The sequence below is a fragment of the Mirounga angustirostris genome, unplaced genomic scaffold, assembly GCF_029215605.1.
Source record: "Mirounga angustirostris isolate CCGP_5_RB_7025 unplaced genomic scaffold, mMirAng1.0.hap1 SCAF_6, whole genome shotgun sequence".
NCBI lineage: Eukaryota > Metazoa > Chordata > Mammalia > Carnivora > Phocidae > Mirounga > Mirounga angustirostris.
In genome coordinates this window covers 27,673,744-27,690,948 of record NW_026991714.1, presented here as the reverse complement: position 1 = coordinate 27,690,948, position 17,205 = coordinate 27,673,744, and the positions used below count along the sequence as shown (strand labels likewise).

The window sequence follows — 17,205 nt, the reverse complement described above, 5'->3', positions numbered from 1 at the left end:
CAGAGGTCAGGCAGGAAAGCTGAGGACTGAAGAAAGGGCCTTTATTTTTTTTTTTTTAAGATTTTATTTATGGGGCGCCTGGGTGGCTCAGTTGTTAAGCGTCTGCCTTCGGCTCAGGTCGTGATCCCGGGGTCCTGGGATCGAGCCCCACATCAGGCTCCCTGCTCCGTGGGGAGCCTGCTTCTCCCTCTCCCTCTGCCTGCCACTCCCCCTGTTTGTACTCTCTCTCTCACTGTCAAATAAATAAATAAATAAATCTTGAAAGAAAGAAAGAAAGAGCGAGTGAGAGAGAGAGAGGGAGGGAGGAGGGAGGGAGGAGGGAAGGAGAGAGGAAGGAAGGAAGGAAGGAAGGAAGAAAAGGGCTGTGCTTTCTCTTTGTAAAAAAAAAAAAAAGACCAAGACTTACCTATAGTTTTTTTTGTTTTAGTTTGGTTTATTGTGGTAAAAAATACATAACATGCAGTTTATCACTTTAACCATTTTTTTAAGTGTCATTAAGTTCATTCACATTATTTTGTAACTATTACCACCATCCATCTCCAGAACATTTTTGATCTTCCCAAACTGAAACTCTGTATATATTCAACAATAATTCCCTCTCCCCCCTCCTCTAGCTTCTGACAACCACCATTCTACTTCTTGTCTCTGTGAATTTGATCACTCTAAGTACTTCACACAAGTGGAATCATACATTATTTGTCCTTTTGGTGCCTGGCTTATTTCACTTAGCATAATGTACTTCAAGGTTCATCTGCATTATAGCCTGCGTCCGTACTTCATTCTTTTTTAGGGATGAATGATATTACACTATATGGTTAGATCGCATTTTATTTATTCATTTACCTGCTAATAGACACTTTTTGTCTATTGTGAATAATACTGCTGTGAGCATGGGTATACAAATGATCTCTTTGAGACCCTGCTTTCAGTTCTTTTGGGTAAATACTCAGAAGTGGAATTTGCCGGATCATATGTTTCTGTCTTAATTATCTACATTCTATCATACTCAAGGTTTTCTTATGTCTTTTCCATTAGATTAAAAGGTTCTTGGGTGCCTGGGTGGCTCAGTCGGTTAAGCGACTGCCTTCGGCTCAGGTCATGATCCTGGAGTCCCGGGATCGAGTCCCGCATCGGGCTCCCTGCTCGGCGGGGAGTCTGCTTCTCCCTCTGCCCTCTTCCCTCTCGTGCTGTCTGTCTCTCATTCTCTCTCTCTCAAATAAATAAATAAAATCTTAAAAAAAAAAAAAATGTAAAAAAAAAAAAAAGGTTCTTGAGTGCAAGAATCATTTGATTTGTCTTTGTAGTGCCAGTGCTTAAAGACACTTAATAATTTATTAAGAGAATGAGTGAATAAATTCAGGAATAGTTAAAAAAAAAAAAACAGGTTATAGTACTTGCTTAACTCCCTCTAGCTTTAGAACTTCCTTCTCATGAGGACTTGAGCACATAACTGCTTGAGTTAGAATCAGCTCACTCTAGTCCTGACTCTCTTTCTCGCTTCTTCTTGCAGATGATTCCTACTTGTTTTTCTTCTGTATTGCTGCTCCTGAGAGCCTGGGGGAAATATCAATTGTTGGATTGTCTCTGTGTGACATTCCTAGAGTCACTTAGGAAATCATCTTAGAATAAAGCTAGTTTAGGTGGTGTCGTTTTGGGGGGTTTTTTGGGGGGTTTTTTTGTGAGAGAGAGAGAGAGAGAGAGAGCACAAGAGGGGGGAGCGGGAGAGGGAGAAGCAGACTCCCTGCCGAGCAGGGAGCCCGATGCGGGACTCGATCCCGGGACTCCAGGATCATGCCCTGAGCCGAAGGCAGTCGCTTAACCAACTGAGCCCCCCAGGCGCCCCTAGGTGGTGTCGTTTTTGTTGGTTGGTTTTTGTTGTTGTTCTAGCCTGGCTCTGAATTTTAACCTTTTTGAGCCTGGTTTTTCTTTCTATAAGTAAAATCAAGTTTTTCTTATTATCCACTATTCAGAGAATTTCTCTTGGTAACCATTTGCTCTTGGGAGGTATGGAGCTTTCAAATAAAGGTACTGAGAACTAAGAGTATGAGAGAAGTACATCTACAACAGGCAGCCATCAATGTTGCCCTATTTTCTGGAACTCAAACTGGAAAAGCTAAAGTATTACATTTGAAATATACCTGGGCTCAGGCTGGGGCTCTTTGCACACTGAGGTGTTTATTTTAAGTATATCTTGCTTGTAATGGCCTCATACATTTTGAGAGCTTCATTTGGAATTTGATACTATTAGATCTTTAAGGCAGTCTCCCTGCTTATTTATCAACAGTTATTCCATGGTTAGGGTGAAACTTCCTGACCTTGTGTCATTTTCCCAGGGCGTGACACTAACAGACCTTCAGGAAGCAGAAAGGACTTTCAGCCGGTCAAGAGCAGAACGGCAAGCTCAGGAGCAGCCTAGCCAGAAGTCCGCAGGCACTGAAGGGCTTGAAGGAAGCTCGGAGAAGCATGAGCCCTCAGCGGTCCCAGCAAAGGAAGCTGGCGAGGGCCGTCAACCCTGGGGTGGGAGTCTGGATGAAGAAGTAAGTCACTGACATGTACTGTGCTAAAAGCAGGTCATTAATGTGGGGAATCCCTCCTCACTGATAACTCAAGCACAGTGCTACTTTGCAGTAGACAACTCATAGAAAACACTGGTAACGTCCGTCTGTCATTGGCAAACCTGTATGACTGAAAGAACTCAGAGGATGTCCGTCCTTCAGTCATCATTTTGTGCTCGGATTTAACTAATGCTTATTTTTTTATCCAGTTTTATTGAGATGTTGAGATATAACATTGAATTGACATACAACATTTTATTAACTTTAGACTGTACAATATGGTGATTTGATATATGTATATATTGTGAAATGATTACCACAATAAGTTCCATTAACTAAATTTATTCTTTAACTAAAGATGTTTTTCTATTCTAAAGAGAGAGGTTATAGTATAGTAAAAATACAAATAGAAATGTGAGGATTTATTGAGTGTCTACTTTATACCAGGCATTATTTCAACTATTTCGTATGTATTAATTCATTTAATCCTCTGAGGTAGATATTATTTGTATTGTAAATGTAAGGAAATCAGGTCACAAAGAGATTAAGTAGCTTGCCCAGCATTTCACACAGATGAGAAGTGGTTAAGCAAGAACTTGACATGGGCAGCCAAGCTCCACAGAGCACTCTCTCAACCATGATTATATTGTTCTCTAAACCCCTGCAAACCTAGGAGTTTACAGAGCACCCCTTAATCACATGCCACAAGATGTCATAATTGAGGTGGACATTTTTAACTTATGTTTCCTTTCTCAAGTGGAGTTGGTAGTAAAGGCATAGGATTCTATTTAGGGTGAACATAACTCCTAGTTTAAATTAGGAGTTCAAATTACACCTGTTATCTTAGTGTAATTATTGATACCATTCATCTTCACTCTCAGAAGTGTCTCAATTGGGATGATAAATTTTCCCATCACCTAGTTAGAGGAGAAAGGAATCTCCTTGCTCCAACTCTGGCTAGGTTACATAAACTAACTGAAGTTCTTTTGTTTCTTTTGTTCTATCAGCTACTGTTTATTGATTATTTACTACTAGCTACTGTTCCAAGCATCTACCATATATTCTCTTGTATAAACCTCACAACCCTCTCTGAGGAAGCTGTTATCCCTACTTTACATAGGAGAAAGCAGAGGCTCAGAGAAGTTAAGTAACTTATTGAAGGCCACACAGCTAGTAAGTGCTGAAGCTAGAATTTGAACCAAGTTCTGTCTGATTCCAAAGCTTACTATATTTTATTGTCACTGTCTTTATAAACAAAAAAGTATACAATCTCTACATGTATTAAGAATTTATCTGTGCATCTTCAAAAACCCAAGTTAAGGCTTATTGTCAGTCTCTTTCTCCTTGGGGAAAAATTTCAAAGTGGAAAATGGGAAGTTTTTTTAAGTTTCAGTAAGCCTGGTTATGGCAGGTTGGTAGAATATTCAGAAATTGGTTGATTGCTCAGATTTGGCCTCTGTTCTCAGATAACTCTGTATTGTTTCTTCATATTCCCAAGCTTTTTATTTTTCTATGTAAATCTTGCCTTTCAGTGTTCCATCTTAAAAAGGCCATCACCCTTCTTATTTTCATTCCAAAATCAAAGGAATTTTTATTAACAAGGTTAGTGCTACCTAGTGCCCTTTGGTCAATTTAGGAAAAATTTTCCTGGGCTGCTGTCAACCTGATGGTATTATCAGAATAGGAATCCAGAAGCTGTTTCCTTTCTGGCTAATTAACTAACTAACTTTAGTTCAGCTCAGTAGCTATTTATTGAGCATCAACTATTAATAAGCCTCTTGGTATAGGAAAAGCCCATTTTTAATAAGCCTGCTATCCTTATCCTTTGGTTGGACTTGACCTCTAACATCTCACCCTATGGATTATTTCCAGCCTGTCTGTCGTCGCCTGAGGTATCCGGTTCAGCCAGACAAACCCACAACGCCAGTGTCTCCTTCTGCATCAAGATCCTCTCTCTACACCAGCTCCCATCTGCTACGGACAAGCAGATCTTCAGTCCCTGACTCTGAGAGTCCAGAGACCACCACAAACGCCGCAGTTGCAAAGGAAATGGACAAGAATGGTATGTAGAGCTTCAGAATAGGTGGCGTCCCCCCGTCGTGTACATGCCCCCATTTCCTAAGATCACACTTTGTTTTCTCTCTGGCCAGAGAGTGAAGAAGCAGATGTGGATGATCAGTCCTCTACTAGACTGTCCATCCGTGAGAGGAGGCGGCCCAAGGAACGACGACGAGGCACGGGCATCAATTTCTGGACAAAGGATGTAAGTGGATTGGTCCGTGCTGGGACATATCACATCACCCACGGCTGCCGTCCTTTCTGCTGAGTTCAGAAAAAAGAAAGGGTCCCACCTGGTCTGCTGAATCTTGCAGATTATCAAGAAATATTACTGAGGAAAGAGAAGACGACCTACCTAGTGTGGGACTCCTTTGGTATATCCTTGGCCAGACGCCCAGTACCTAGAACAGTGCCAGGCATGTAGTAGGCACTCAATTCTCCCTAATATTCCCAGAAAGTCATGTAGTTAGTCAATAGTATTATCACATATAAGCAGAGATTCTAACGAAATATTTTAGGAGTGTTACAAGAATTTCAAGGAACCTAAAATCTTAGTGATATAAGTTCATCTGACTCAACTTTACTCTTAGAGGAAGAAAGAAAAAAAAAAAACAGATTAACTTTGGCTTTAAGATAAAGACAGGTGCACTAGGGCTTACTAAGTGCAAGCACACATTCAGTACTTTAATTCACCCTCCGGTTCTATACCGCTGTCACTCAACTTTTGTCGTTGGCATTTTATTTTATTTTATTTTATTTTATTTTTAAATGTCGTTGGCATTTTAAAAATCAAGTGACCAAGAATCAAGAGGTCCCTGGTTACCAGTGACTCATCTGCAAGCTGGATGAACCATTCAGTGAGACAAGGAATGAAACAGTAATAGTCATCTATTAGAAACTATTCTTTAAGATAAAAGTATCTCATTTTTATAGGACCAAATAGACTACTGACAGACAATAACTGTTGACAGAGGTGGAATAAAGTCTGTCCTTTCTAAAGATACCCCTTTTCCTGCTATGGTTTATTTGACGTTTTTGATGACAGGCAGTGTTTCTGAGCCGTCTGCCTATGGCGGCTGTTAAAAGGCAGTAACAGAGCATCACTTGGCAGTCAGTTCTCACTGCCTATGTTTGAAATGCCAAGATGCATAATTGATGGGAGCTGACCTTGTTGCTTTCAAGGATGTCTGTGACTATGGTCCTCTTGTTTTTCTTCTTTTCAGGAAGATGAAACTGACGTCTCTGAAGAGGTAAAAGCAGCACTGGTAAGTAAGTGGCAAGCCAGTGAGGTATGTCCCTCTTGGTTCAGCCTTTCTCGTGTGCATACAATTTCAATAGAAAAGAGCAGGCCCTATGTAGATTTGAGTTGAGGGAGAGTTTGGAGATAGACATTGCTCTGAGAGATGTGGCAGGTGTTAGTTGGTGGTACATTGTCTTCAGATGCTCTTGAGCAAGTTTCCTGCACTTCTCTATGCCTTCTGCTGATCCCTAACACAGTTCTAGGATCTGTCTATCTGCTTTTTCTCTCTTGTGAGTACGTTATTGGATTGTAGAAAGTACTTTGAAATCTTTGGAAGAAAAGTGAAGAGTGATACTATTTCTTTTATGGGTCTATACTTATATAGAGAAAGGAACATAAATGTGAAGAATGTAAACATCACACAATCCAAAAGTCACATATTTGACTTTGAAATAAGGTTAAACCCTTGACTCTTACACAACTCAGGCCTGGCATCAACTTTTCTCTGCAGTGGATGACCTGGGCCCAGCTTTCCTGACACTCCAGGTTCCTGAAAGCCACTCAAACATGACAGAAAGTTAGTGGTTTCCTTATCAGTACTATTTTTCAGGAAGGAAGGAATTTGGTTTTGACTACATGAATTGAGACTACATGTACATCTCTACTGGAAATTATGTACAAAAGATGGACTTTTTGTATCCTGCAGTTAGTTGAAAGTAGGTTTTCAGAATATATTTGAGAGGCGCCTGGGTGGCTCCGTTGGTTAAGCCTCCGACTCTTTTTTTGTTTTTAAGAGGTAGGGGCAGGGCAGAACACAAGGGAGAGAGAATCTTAACTGGGCTTCACACCCAGCGTGGTGCCTACTTAAAAAAAAAGAGTGTATTTGATAAACCATACTGAAAATCAACAACTAACTTGTTCTTAGCAGAGGAAATAGAAATACTCTATTATGTCATTGACCTGCCTGTATTTTAGTCAAGATCCAAAGCAATCAGTAGGGCCTTCCAAAAAGCAATGCCAAGATGACTAGTGGTGACATAGGTGAGAACTGCCTACCGTTGGTTGAAGCTAGGTGACTTCACAAAGATGAGCCATGTCAAGTGGAAATACCACAAAGAGGTTCATGCATGTGCATAAATAACAGCAACTCTTCCGTTCTTCAGTGGGCTGGGAAAGGCTTTTGGAGACGAAGAGTGAATGTAGGAAGGTTGCTTTGGGGAATTATAAGATATCTAAAGAAAGAATCTGAATAATAGATACAGAGCACTGAAATGGACTACAATCCCTAGAGAGTTATAGAGGCCATTGAATCTGTAAAGGGAATGACAACAAGGATGGCTTTGTCGTGACAGAATGTCTTTTGTCGGTGAAAATCTGTGTCTCCACCTTTCCAAACCACTTGCCATGGGAAAATCCTAACATAGGGCACCAGGTAAGGAAAGCTAAGATGTTCCTGATGCAGTGCGTCCCAGAGGATTTCATCTTAGGACTTGAATGAAATGGAATGAAAATTACAGAAAAGATTTTCTGATTCTTTTCTGGTGAGGAAGAGCAGAGATTCAATAGGTTTGACGAGAAAGTCATTTGTCAGACTGAAAAACATTTCACTCATCCAACTGCTTGAGGCATCTGTTAGTGTCTACCATGTGTCAAGCAGACTCCAACGTGAATCTTAATAGAAGAATGAACAGTCTGTTATCTCTAGAAGGTAGTTTAACTGAAGAGAGAAAACAAAAAGCCAAAAACACTTACCTGTTTTTCTCCCAAGTACTGTCTTTCTAACACTAGCAGGCATGATGCCGTTATCATCATATGGACCTGCAGAGCAACATGCCTGGCCATGTAAGCTGCAGTTCTACTTCAAGACAGTCAGTAATCTCTTAGGACCAGTCTTTCTCCCCCACCTCCATGTCCTTCCATCAGGCGGCAGAATCGGGCCAGCCAGAGGAGGGGGCATTCCGTTGAATTGGCATTGTTAGCTAATGAGCATGGATACTGCTGAGAAGCCAGGGCAGTTTTCTTTTCTTGGTTTTTGGTTCAGTAAGACTATATATGCTATTGAGGTCATGACAGTTCCCTTCTCTTTCTGAGCCTGTTCTTAAAGAGTAGTGGTGGTATTTTTAAAGTTAACTCTTCCCAAGACTCTGGCATATATATTTTTTTGAGATAAAATTTACAATCAACAAACTGCACGGATCTTAAGTATATTATCTGATGAGTTTTGACAACTGTATACACCAGTGTAAACACCACTCAAAATACAAAATTTTTCCATCACCTTGAAAAGTTCCCTCATGCCCCCTTCCCTGTCCCAAGAGACAACCACTCTTCTGATTTCTGTCACTATGGATTAATATTGCCTGTTCTTGAACTTCATATATATGAAGCATACAGTCATAATTCATTTTAAGAGCAGAAAGGAAACTTCAGTGGTTATTATTCCTATCTTATGTCCCAGTTAAGGTTAGAATTAAAATGACTCCAAATAAGTACAGATTTTGTTTCCTCCTCTTAAAAGATTTCAAAAGAAGATTCTTTAACCTCTTGCCCTTATATCAGTAACAACAGCATGGTTAAGAAGACCTCTCTATTGTTTAACTTAAATCTCTGTTTGGTATCACTGAAATCCATTTCTTCTTTTTGTGCACCTGTGTTAGAAAAATGTTATCAGCATTTATATACAGATATGATTTATTGCCAGGAAAGGCCCTGATGTTTGTTTTCAATTATGTGATAGGAGAAAGACCAGTTGTGCATTTCTCTGGTGGTGACACCAAGGAATGATACTTAGAAGGCTGGGGACTTTGCTTAAGCCCAACATACTACATGATTTTAGTCAGAACCCATTCCCATTGGTAAATCCAAGAACAGGTGAGACTGGCAATGAATATATAATTTGTTGTCTTAGCACCTTGACAGGTGCATTCAAAGCACATCTGTTAATTATCCACATTAGGTATGTAATAGATATTTTCCAGAAGTCTTAATATATCTTTTATCTTGCTAAGTGAAAAAGAAACTGTATCTAGATCTTAATATGAGAAAGAAAAGTTCCAGTCATACCCGAAAAAACTTTTATATTCAGGAGCATGTTTGTTTTCTTTACTAGTTAGTGGTAATTACTAGAGGTAATTTCTTTACAGTGTTCTGGAAGGCGCAGTCATAGGCACACTGCAGAAAGTGATGGCCATTTGGTTTCTTTCCATCTTTTTTTTACCTACATCTTTGGCCTGCCTCTTTTGCTTTACATTGATTTTATCTACTGCGTTTTTGCTGTTTGCCCCATTTACTCCTCTGGAACAGACTGTTTCCCTAGCCAATTCTGTTGTATAATTAAGTTTATCACTAGAGGGCATGAGTGGTCAACAGAAAAGTTGCTGGTAGTGCCCTAAAGAATTTGAACAGAAGACAGATTCTTTAGTTTTAAAGGAATTGTTAAAGAACCCAGTTAAGTGTAATGAAGTTACTTGCCTCCCAACTTTTGGGAAGTTAGAGATAACTTGGGTTAGGGACTTCAATTTACAGTTAAGAAAACTGAGGCCCAAAGAAGTTAAGAAGTATTCAGGGATATGAAAGCTCTGCTAGTTGATCAATCTGTGTCCGCATTGGGGAACCTTTTTATTTGACTTTAGTGAAACAGACCTGAAATCAGGGCTTATATCCTCTGCATTCCCTATTTACCCATTTGGTTTTTTACTCAACAGATTTTATGTTCAAATTGACTTGCTAGTAGCATCTCAGTTCCTTAAGTCAAGGAATGTCTTCTCGAAGGACAACTGAAAAGCCTAGTCTGAGTATCAAGATTCAGTCAGTGGGTAGAATATCAGCATTCTTCTGTTGTCCTTGACATAGGTACGTACTTATGTCTTTCAGGAAGTAAGAATTTCCATACAAAATGCTTCCCTCCCATCCCCACCCTCCCTCCATCCCTGTTGCTTTTAGGCAAATCGGGTAGCACTTAGTCTGAACAAAATCACTGAAACCGCACTCTCAAACTTAGCAATGCCATTTTCCCAGTCCAGAATGGAACCAGTAGATCTGGATTGCTAATCACCCCTCAAAATGCATTGGTAAAGGAGATATTGTGAAGGAATTACTAATTCACGGGCATCAAGGTATCTGTCTGAGGTAAATGAAGGCCTGCTAGTGGAGAGATGGGTTGGTAAGGTGCTCCAAAAGAAGTCGGCCATGAAACGTAATATTTTCAAATTACATAAAAGAGAAGCATGCAGAGAATTGCTGGCAAAGTTTGGTTTTGAACTAAGCTTCAATAGAAAATAAAACTTGCCCTGGGAGCCACTTGGCCCCAGAAATGTCTCTACTACCTAAAGTCACTAAACGCATTTCCCATGTTGTCCTGCCTTCTCCTTTATAACCTTCTCATTTATTCACTGAACAACTACTTTTAAGTAACCTACTATAATCAGGCAAGTTTTTAGGTACTGGAGATGCAACAATGAATAAAAAGCCCTGCTTTTATGGAATTTATATTCTAGTGGAGGAGATGGACAATAAATAAAATAAATGTGTGAAGGAAATAGTTTGTGAAAAGGTGATAAGTGTTTTTGGAAAACCCATGTAGAGTGGGATAGGAAGGAATCAGAAATGCCTGAGTGGGATAGGAAGTTGACATTAGAATTATAAGTAGGGTGGTCAGGATAGACCTTGCAGAGAAAGCATCATCTGAGCCTAGACTTAAAGGAAGTAAGATGGGGAGCTATGTGGACATATGGGAGTACAGAGTTTAGGCAGGGGGAACAGCACCTGCAAAGATTCTGAGGCAGAAATGTGCCAGACGTGCTTGAGGACAGGTGAAAAGACCAGTGTGATAGAGCCGAATGAGCAAAAGGCCCCAATGGCATGGACTGATAAGTCATCTTAAGGGCTCTGGCTTTTGATCTGAATGAGCAGGTAGCCATTGTAGAGGTTTGAGCAGAAGAGTGACATGATTATACTTATATTTTAAGGAATTACTCTGCCTGCTATTTTGAGGATATACTCTAACGGGATTTGGGTGGAAGCAGGGACGTCAGTTAGGAGGCTGCTTATAATTATCCAGGGAAAAACTGATAGTGGTTTGGACCAAAGTGATCATGGGTAGTAAAGATACTGAGAAGTTTTCAGATTCAGGATATAGTTTGAAATTGGAACCAATAAATTTTGATGCTGGATTGGATATAGGGTGAAAAAAAGTCCGGGGGTGGGGGGTGGGTGGCACTTGATCAAGGTTGACACTGACACTTTTAACTAAGGCAACTGAAAGTATGGAGTTTTCATTAACTGAGATATAGAAGACTGTGGAAGGAATGAATTTAGTGGGGGGCGAGCAGGCATGTAGTTTTGTTTTTGTTTTTTGGGTTTTTTTAAAGATTTTATTTATTTATTTGACAGAGAGAGACAGTGAGAGAGGGAACACAAGCAGGGGGAACAGCAGAGGGTGAGGGAGAAGCAGGATCCTCACTGAGCAGGGAGCCCGATGCGGGACTCGATCCCAGGACCCTGGGATCATGACCTGAGCCGAAGGCAGATGCTTATCGACTGAGCCACCCAGGCGCCCCTGTAGTTTTGGTTTTAGGAGTGTTAAATTTAATATGTCTGATTGACATCCACCTGGAAATGTCAAGAGAAGACTTAGCAGTAGGAGTCTGGAGTTCAAGTGAGTGGTCCAGACTGGACATACGAACTTGAATGTCAGCAAATGTATAGATGTATTTAAAACCATGAGATTGAATGAGATCACCAAGAGAATGAAAGTAGAGAAGAAATCCAAAGATAGAGCCCTGGGGCACTCCAAAATTCAAAGTGAAAAGGGGAAGAACCACAAAGGAAACTGGTGAATCCTAGCACTTAGCTCTGAGAATATGGATATGACTGTTTTTGGTTAAATCAGAAGAATTCTATTGATTAACCATATTTGCAGGTGATCTTTTAAGTTGACTCAGCTTTTGGTCCCCTTTGCTTTGCCTAATCTCCCTTAGCTTTATTACATCTTTGAATAACTAGCACTTCCATTCCACTTAAGAATAAGAAGGCTTCTTTGAAAACCTTATTTCTGAGGGCTGTCATATGCTAAACTCTGAGTTAGCTCCGCAATGGCTAGAATGGCAATTATAGACTGAATTTTAGAACTGAAAGAGACTTAAATTTTAGTTAACTAGTTAAACTTCTCATTTTAAAGATAACAGCTGAAGCCCAGAGAGATTAAGTAACTTGCCAGGATCACATAGCTGAGTTCCTAGTCCATGGCTATTGTACTACCTTCAGGAGAATCTTTCTATCTATTATGTATCGCATAGTCGTTAAGAGTGCAGACCCAGGAGCTAGATGGACTCCCTGGGCCACTTAGCTATTTTGGATAAGTTGAAACTGATAAGCTTCAGTTTCCTCATCTGTACAGTAGAGATAATCATAGTAGCTACCTCTTAAAGTTGTAAAGTGAAAATGAAGAAATACATTTAAATAGTTAAGAGATAATTGAGATTCATTCATGCTGTCTTCCAAACTGTAGGTTCCGAAGTCTGCATGAGTGTAAGGCTTTTGGAATACTTTCGTTGACCTTAGAATCATGTGATCTTGAAGTTATTTATTAATTTATCCATAAAGAATGGATTCTTTGGAGAGTCAGAGAAGTAGCCCGGGCTCCTCTCTAACTCCAGTATATGTCTGTGTTCTGAAAATGTACCTGATGAATTTTGAGAAATAAGTTTTAAAGGGGGTTGCTGAAGCAGGAGAAACGAGTAATGAGTAGAAAGGGAAGAAACAAGAATTCAATGTTTCCAATTTTGCTGGGAACTCTTTGAGCACCTGGTCAAATCAAGTCCCTGCAGATTTCTCTGTCAATCAAGAAGACTTTCATTTCTATGCCTCAGTTACCCCTCCCATTTATCTTTCTCTGCCAGTGTTTCCAATAGTTAGTTCCTACTTTTATAGATCTTTAATCTCCCCCACAGTCCCCCCCCCAACACACACACACACTCTTTTCTTTGAGTAAATAATAGCGCCTTTGCCTATTTGCTCTAATTTTTTCACAGCTTTGCTTCTGGCTATTTGCTGGATCTTTTCCTCTCTCTCAAGCAGTATTTTTTAATCTTGTTACTTAATCTTGTGAAGCCCCTTAATCTGCTGGAAGGCATCCAGCGATTTTCTGTCTGCTCTCTGCCACTGGGCAGTATCCTTGCCATTCTCCTTTTAGGTAAAATCCTAGGACTGTTTTGCTTTCTCCTCTCTCTGGGGCTTGATTGCCTAATATGGTAAGGTATGTCCCAGACAAGACTGCACTGTTGAGATAGAACAACAGTTTGACTAAGTTTAAAGACACCGTAGGTGAGCTGTCAGAGCTATCAGGATTAGTTATTTATGTAGTAAAGTAATATTTTTCACAGTATACCATATAACAACCACAATCTTGTGTTTTGGTTTTTTTTTTTTTAAGTAAGCCTCTCTTCCTTTTAATCAAGTGAAAGGATAAGAAAAGATAGATTTTCCTCCCTCAGCCTCTTTATCTTTAGCCAGATAAGAAAAAAAAAAAAAAAAAAGATGACGAGAATGGGGTAGTTTGTCCCCAAATTGAGACGGTTTTGAGAAGTCTGAGAAATTTGGTTATATAAAAATGCTTATAAGGATATTAAAAATAAAGATAGATTTAATAAGTGATGGCTGTTATAAACAGTCTTGTCGTAGCCAGCCTGTGGGAGTTGGCAAGCATTCACATGAAGAAAAGCAAGCTGTCCTGGATTTGTACAATTGATGACAATAGGCAGTCCCAAGGAAGGAGATGGAGATTGAGACATGGCAGCCAACGAGCTCTGTGTGTGGGAAGCTGCCTTCTATCAGTGTGCACTGAAGAATCTTCTCTAGTGGTTGACTCCATATTAGCCTGGAAGGATCTTTCCTTTCACTATACATTTGCTCTTGCTTTGCAACTGTAGTTTCTTAAAATACTGCAGATGCTATGATTTTCTATATATGGGTCATACTGTGCCTTGCTTTTAGCTCAAGCTATATAAATCAACAAAGTTTCTTTTGGCATCTTCCTTTTAAGGACTCTATTAATTTTAGGTCGTGCTGTTGCCAAGGAAATCTCAGTAATCAAAGCTCACATGTATTCCTTTGAGACCCTGTAATTTTTGGACCCACTGTCCCATTACATCAGTGAATTCTGCTGTAGTCAGAAATCTTTTTCAAGACAGAATAAATTGCCCTTCAAGGTATCTGTTTGGGCTTTGCTCAAACTTCTTATCCAAAGATGTGGAAGGTTTATCAACTAGTAAGGATAGTACAGTTAACCCCTTGACCTTTTACTTTCTTCCAATTTCTTCTGCCTCAGATTGCCTTCAAGATATTAGTTTGTGTTAGTGACCTGTGACCTTCTGTCTCTTTGTTGAGCTTGAAACTCTGCTGGAACTTTTTTTATGATTATAAAGGTAACATATGTCATTATAGAAAATATATGAAGTATAGAAAAGTGTAAATCAGTGGTTCTTTTTTTTTTTTTTTAAGATTTTATTTATTTATTTGAGACAGAGAGAATGAGAGACAGAGAGCATGAGAGGGAGGAGGGTCAGAGGGAGAAGCAGACTCTCTGCCGAGCAGGGAGCCCGATGCGGGACTCAATACCGGGACTCCAGGATCATGACCTGAGCCGAAGGCAGTCGCTTAACCGACTGAGCCACCCAGGCGCCCTAAATCAGTGGTTCTTAAAAGCAGTGGGAGCATTTGTAGAGGTTACAAACATTCATAGAGGTATTTTTAAGGGTCACAGTGATGGGGGATATTCTACATGCATTTAGTGGACAGGGGCCAGAGATGCTAGCTTTCCTAGTATGTCCCACGTAAAGCTTACTTGACTTTTGACTATCTTCCTGGACATTCATAGGTGAAAACTTATGCTCTGTTATCTGAGTCTAAAAGCAAACTTGATTTTATGTATAAACTCACATTTTATGGCAGAGGGAATCTAAAAATTCAACCACCATGTAAACTGAGGAAAAACTGTAGTTTTAGTTTTATCATTCCTGATAGCACTCCCACTTGCATAAGTGGCATTGTTATAAAACACATTCTACAGATCTGCATCTGACTTCGATCTTCATGGTGATCTATAATGGGTCCAAGCCTCTGATTATTTCATTATACCTTCTAGTATTATTGGCCCAAGAGTTTATACTTTGAAATACATATTTCATTATAAATTTCTTTTGTTTTTCTTCATAGTTTTTTAAATAATTTAAGCTACGTTTTGTATCTATGAGTTTTATTTCAGAATAGTAAAGATTGGGGGGGTTGCTGTTAGAAAATATTTGTTATAAAAGGGGATTCTTTGTATTATAAAGAACAAGAAAATATTGTCCAAAGTTATATCACTCAGAGGAAATTACTGTTTAACATTCTGATGAATTTTCTGCTGGTATTTTCCCTAAGTTTTTTTTTTTAAACATATTCAAGACTGACTAATGACATTTTTAAGAAAAGGATCATTTCCAACCTGAGCATTCCTGGGACCCCATCATTACCATGATGACAATCTCATAACATTGTCTTCAAAGCAGTTGGGTCCAACTCTTTTATCAAAGTAGTCAGTCCTGTGATGGCTTTGATTACAGAGAACTTCCAGGAATAATTCTCTTTCAGTTGGAATCTAAGGGTTACCTTAGTTATGAAAGTATTTATTTCTTCTGTTGATAGCATGGCTAGAGAGCTTTAACCATGGCTTAGGCTTAGCTAATGTCAGAGTTCTAGCCCCATGATTGAGGTAAAAAGCTTAGTGTGGGATTTGCATCTCTTTTTCAGCAAAGGGAGTGTTTATAGATTTGCCCCAGCAGGAATGTTGCCCTAAGGCACTAACAAATGTTGCCTTTAAAGGTCTTATTCATGTAGGACCTAAAATGTAGGATAGTTGGGGTGAAAATGTAAAGATAAATGGTTACAATCTACCAGTCTTAATTTTCTGTATACTCTCAGTTTTCGATGAAACAAGTTTAAGAATCAGCAGCCATTTAGTTGACATGAATTTCTTTCATAGAAAACCCATAGTTTTATATCCAAATATGATTTTTCAAGATAATGTTCATATAGGTGTGATTTACCAGTATGTGCTTTTGAAAATATTTGGCTTTTTTAATGCGTTAAAAATGTTTTCTTATACCCTGAACTCTTACACCTTAAACTATACCAATGTTTTGACTACTGAGAAGAAAGGAGGGACATTTTTAAGACCCATTGGCATAAGTCATGGGACTTAATGAACAGTATGGCAACTGTAGTTTAAAATGCTGTGTTTCATGTTTGAAAGTTGCCAAGAGAATAAATCTTAAAAGTTTTCATTATAAGAAAAAAAACTCTGTAACTATGGTGAGAGATTTTAACTAGACTTATCATCATGGTGTTTATTTTGCACTATATACAAATACCTAATCATCATATTGTACATGTGAAACTAATATGTGTCATATACACCTCAATTTTTTTTTTTAAAGATTTTATTTATTTGTTTGACAGAGAGAGGCACAGCGAGAGAGGGAACACAAGCAGGGGGAGAGGGAGAGGGAGAAGTAGGCTTCCTGCGGAGCAGGGAGCCCGACGTGGGGCTCGATCCCAGGACTCTGGGATCATGACCTGAGCCGAAGGCAGACGCTTAACCACTGAGCCACCCAGGTGCCCCACTCAACTCCTCTATTATAGTGGGAAAGTAACCATAGACAATATGTCAATACATGCAGTGTCTGTGTTCCAATAAAACTTTACTTATAAAGACAAGTTGGTGGGCTGGAGTTGGCTTACCGCCCAGGCCAGTTTGCCAGCCTCTGGTCTTGGTTACAGACTCAGAAATGTTTGCTGATGTAAACATGGCTCCAAATGTCAATTTGTTCTCATCCAAGCGGTTTTCTGGTAATTCAGCATTTTTCCAATTCCTCTGATTCTTTAGTATCATTGACACTTTGTGGGGCAGGGGAAGTCATTTGGAGTGATACGTGTTGTTTGTCCTCACTTGGAGAAGCATCAGTTCTGGTCATGCTGCAGAAAACAAGCTTTAAAGATTCCTGAATGAAGGAGTAAAGGAGGGAGAATTTCTTCCATGTCATTTTAAATGTAGTTTCTCTGTTCCGTCTTAGTTCATTACCTTTTATCTTTCTTAAACATGTTTTTATCTTTTTCATGAAGTATAGTTGAACACAATGTTACATTACTTTCAGGTCTACAACATAGTGATTCAGCAAGTCTATAGGTTATGCTACGCTTACTACAGTATAGCTACCGTCTGGTCGTTCATTACCTTTTGAGGAGAAAGTCTGAAATGGTTGATTCTCCTAATTAATGTCCCTATCTGCTTTTTTCATCGGATCCTATCCCTTC

At 39.4% G+C, this 17,205-nt stretch overlaps 1 protein-coding gene across 7 annotated transcripts in view; it reads left to right on the top strand.

Annotated features, from left to right (window-relative positions):
- Nucleotides 1-17,205, top strand: part of PPP1R12B (protein phosphatase 1 regulatory subunit 12B) — a 209,834-nt gene that overhangs the window by 118,029 nt on the left and 74,600 nt on the right. For 4 of the 7 annotated variants that reach the window (XR_010412229.1, XM_045877023.3, XM_064594000.1 and 1 more), the window contains exons 15-18: nt 2,334-2,537; nt 4,428-4,617; nt 4,706-4,818; nt 5,837-5,878. Coding sequence is in view for 5 of the 7 variants with exons in the window: in XM_045877023.3 (XP_045732979.1) it covers nt 2,334-2,537; nt 4,428-4,617; nt 4,706-4,818; nt 5,837-5,878 (549 nt within the window). In the remaining 2 variants the exon portion in view is untranslated. Of the gene's footprint in view, nt 1-2,333; nt 2,538-4,427; nt 4,618-4,705; nt 4,819-5,836; nt 5,903-17,205 lie in introns of those variants that run through there. The other 3 variants (XM_054507946.2, XM_054507945.2, XR_006791158.3) reach the window with 2 other exon arrangements.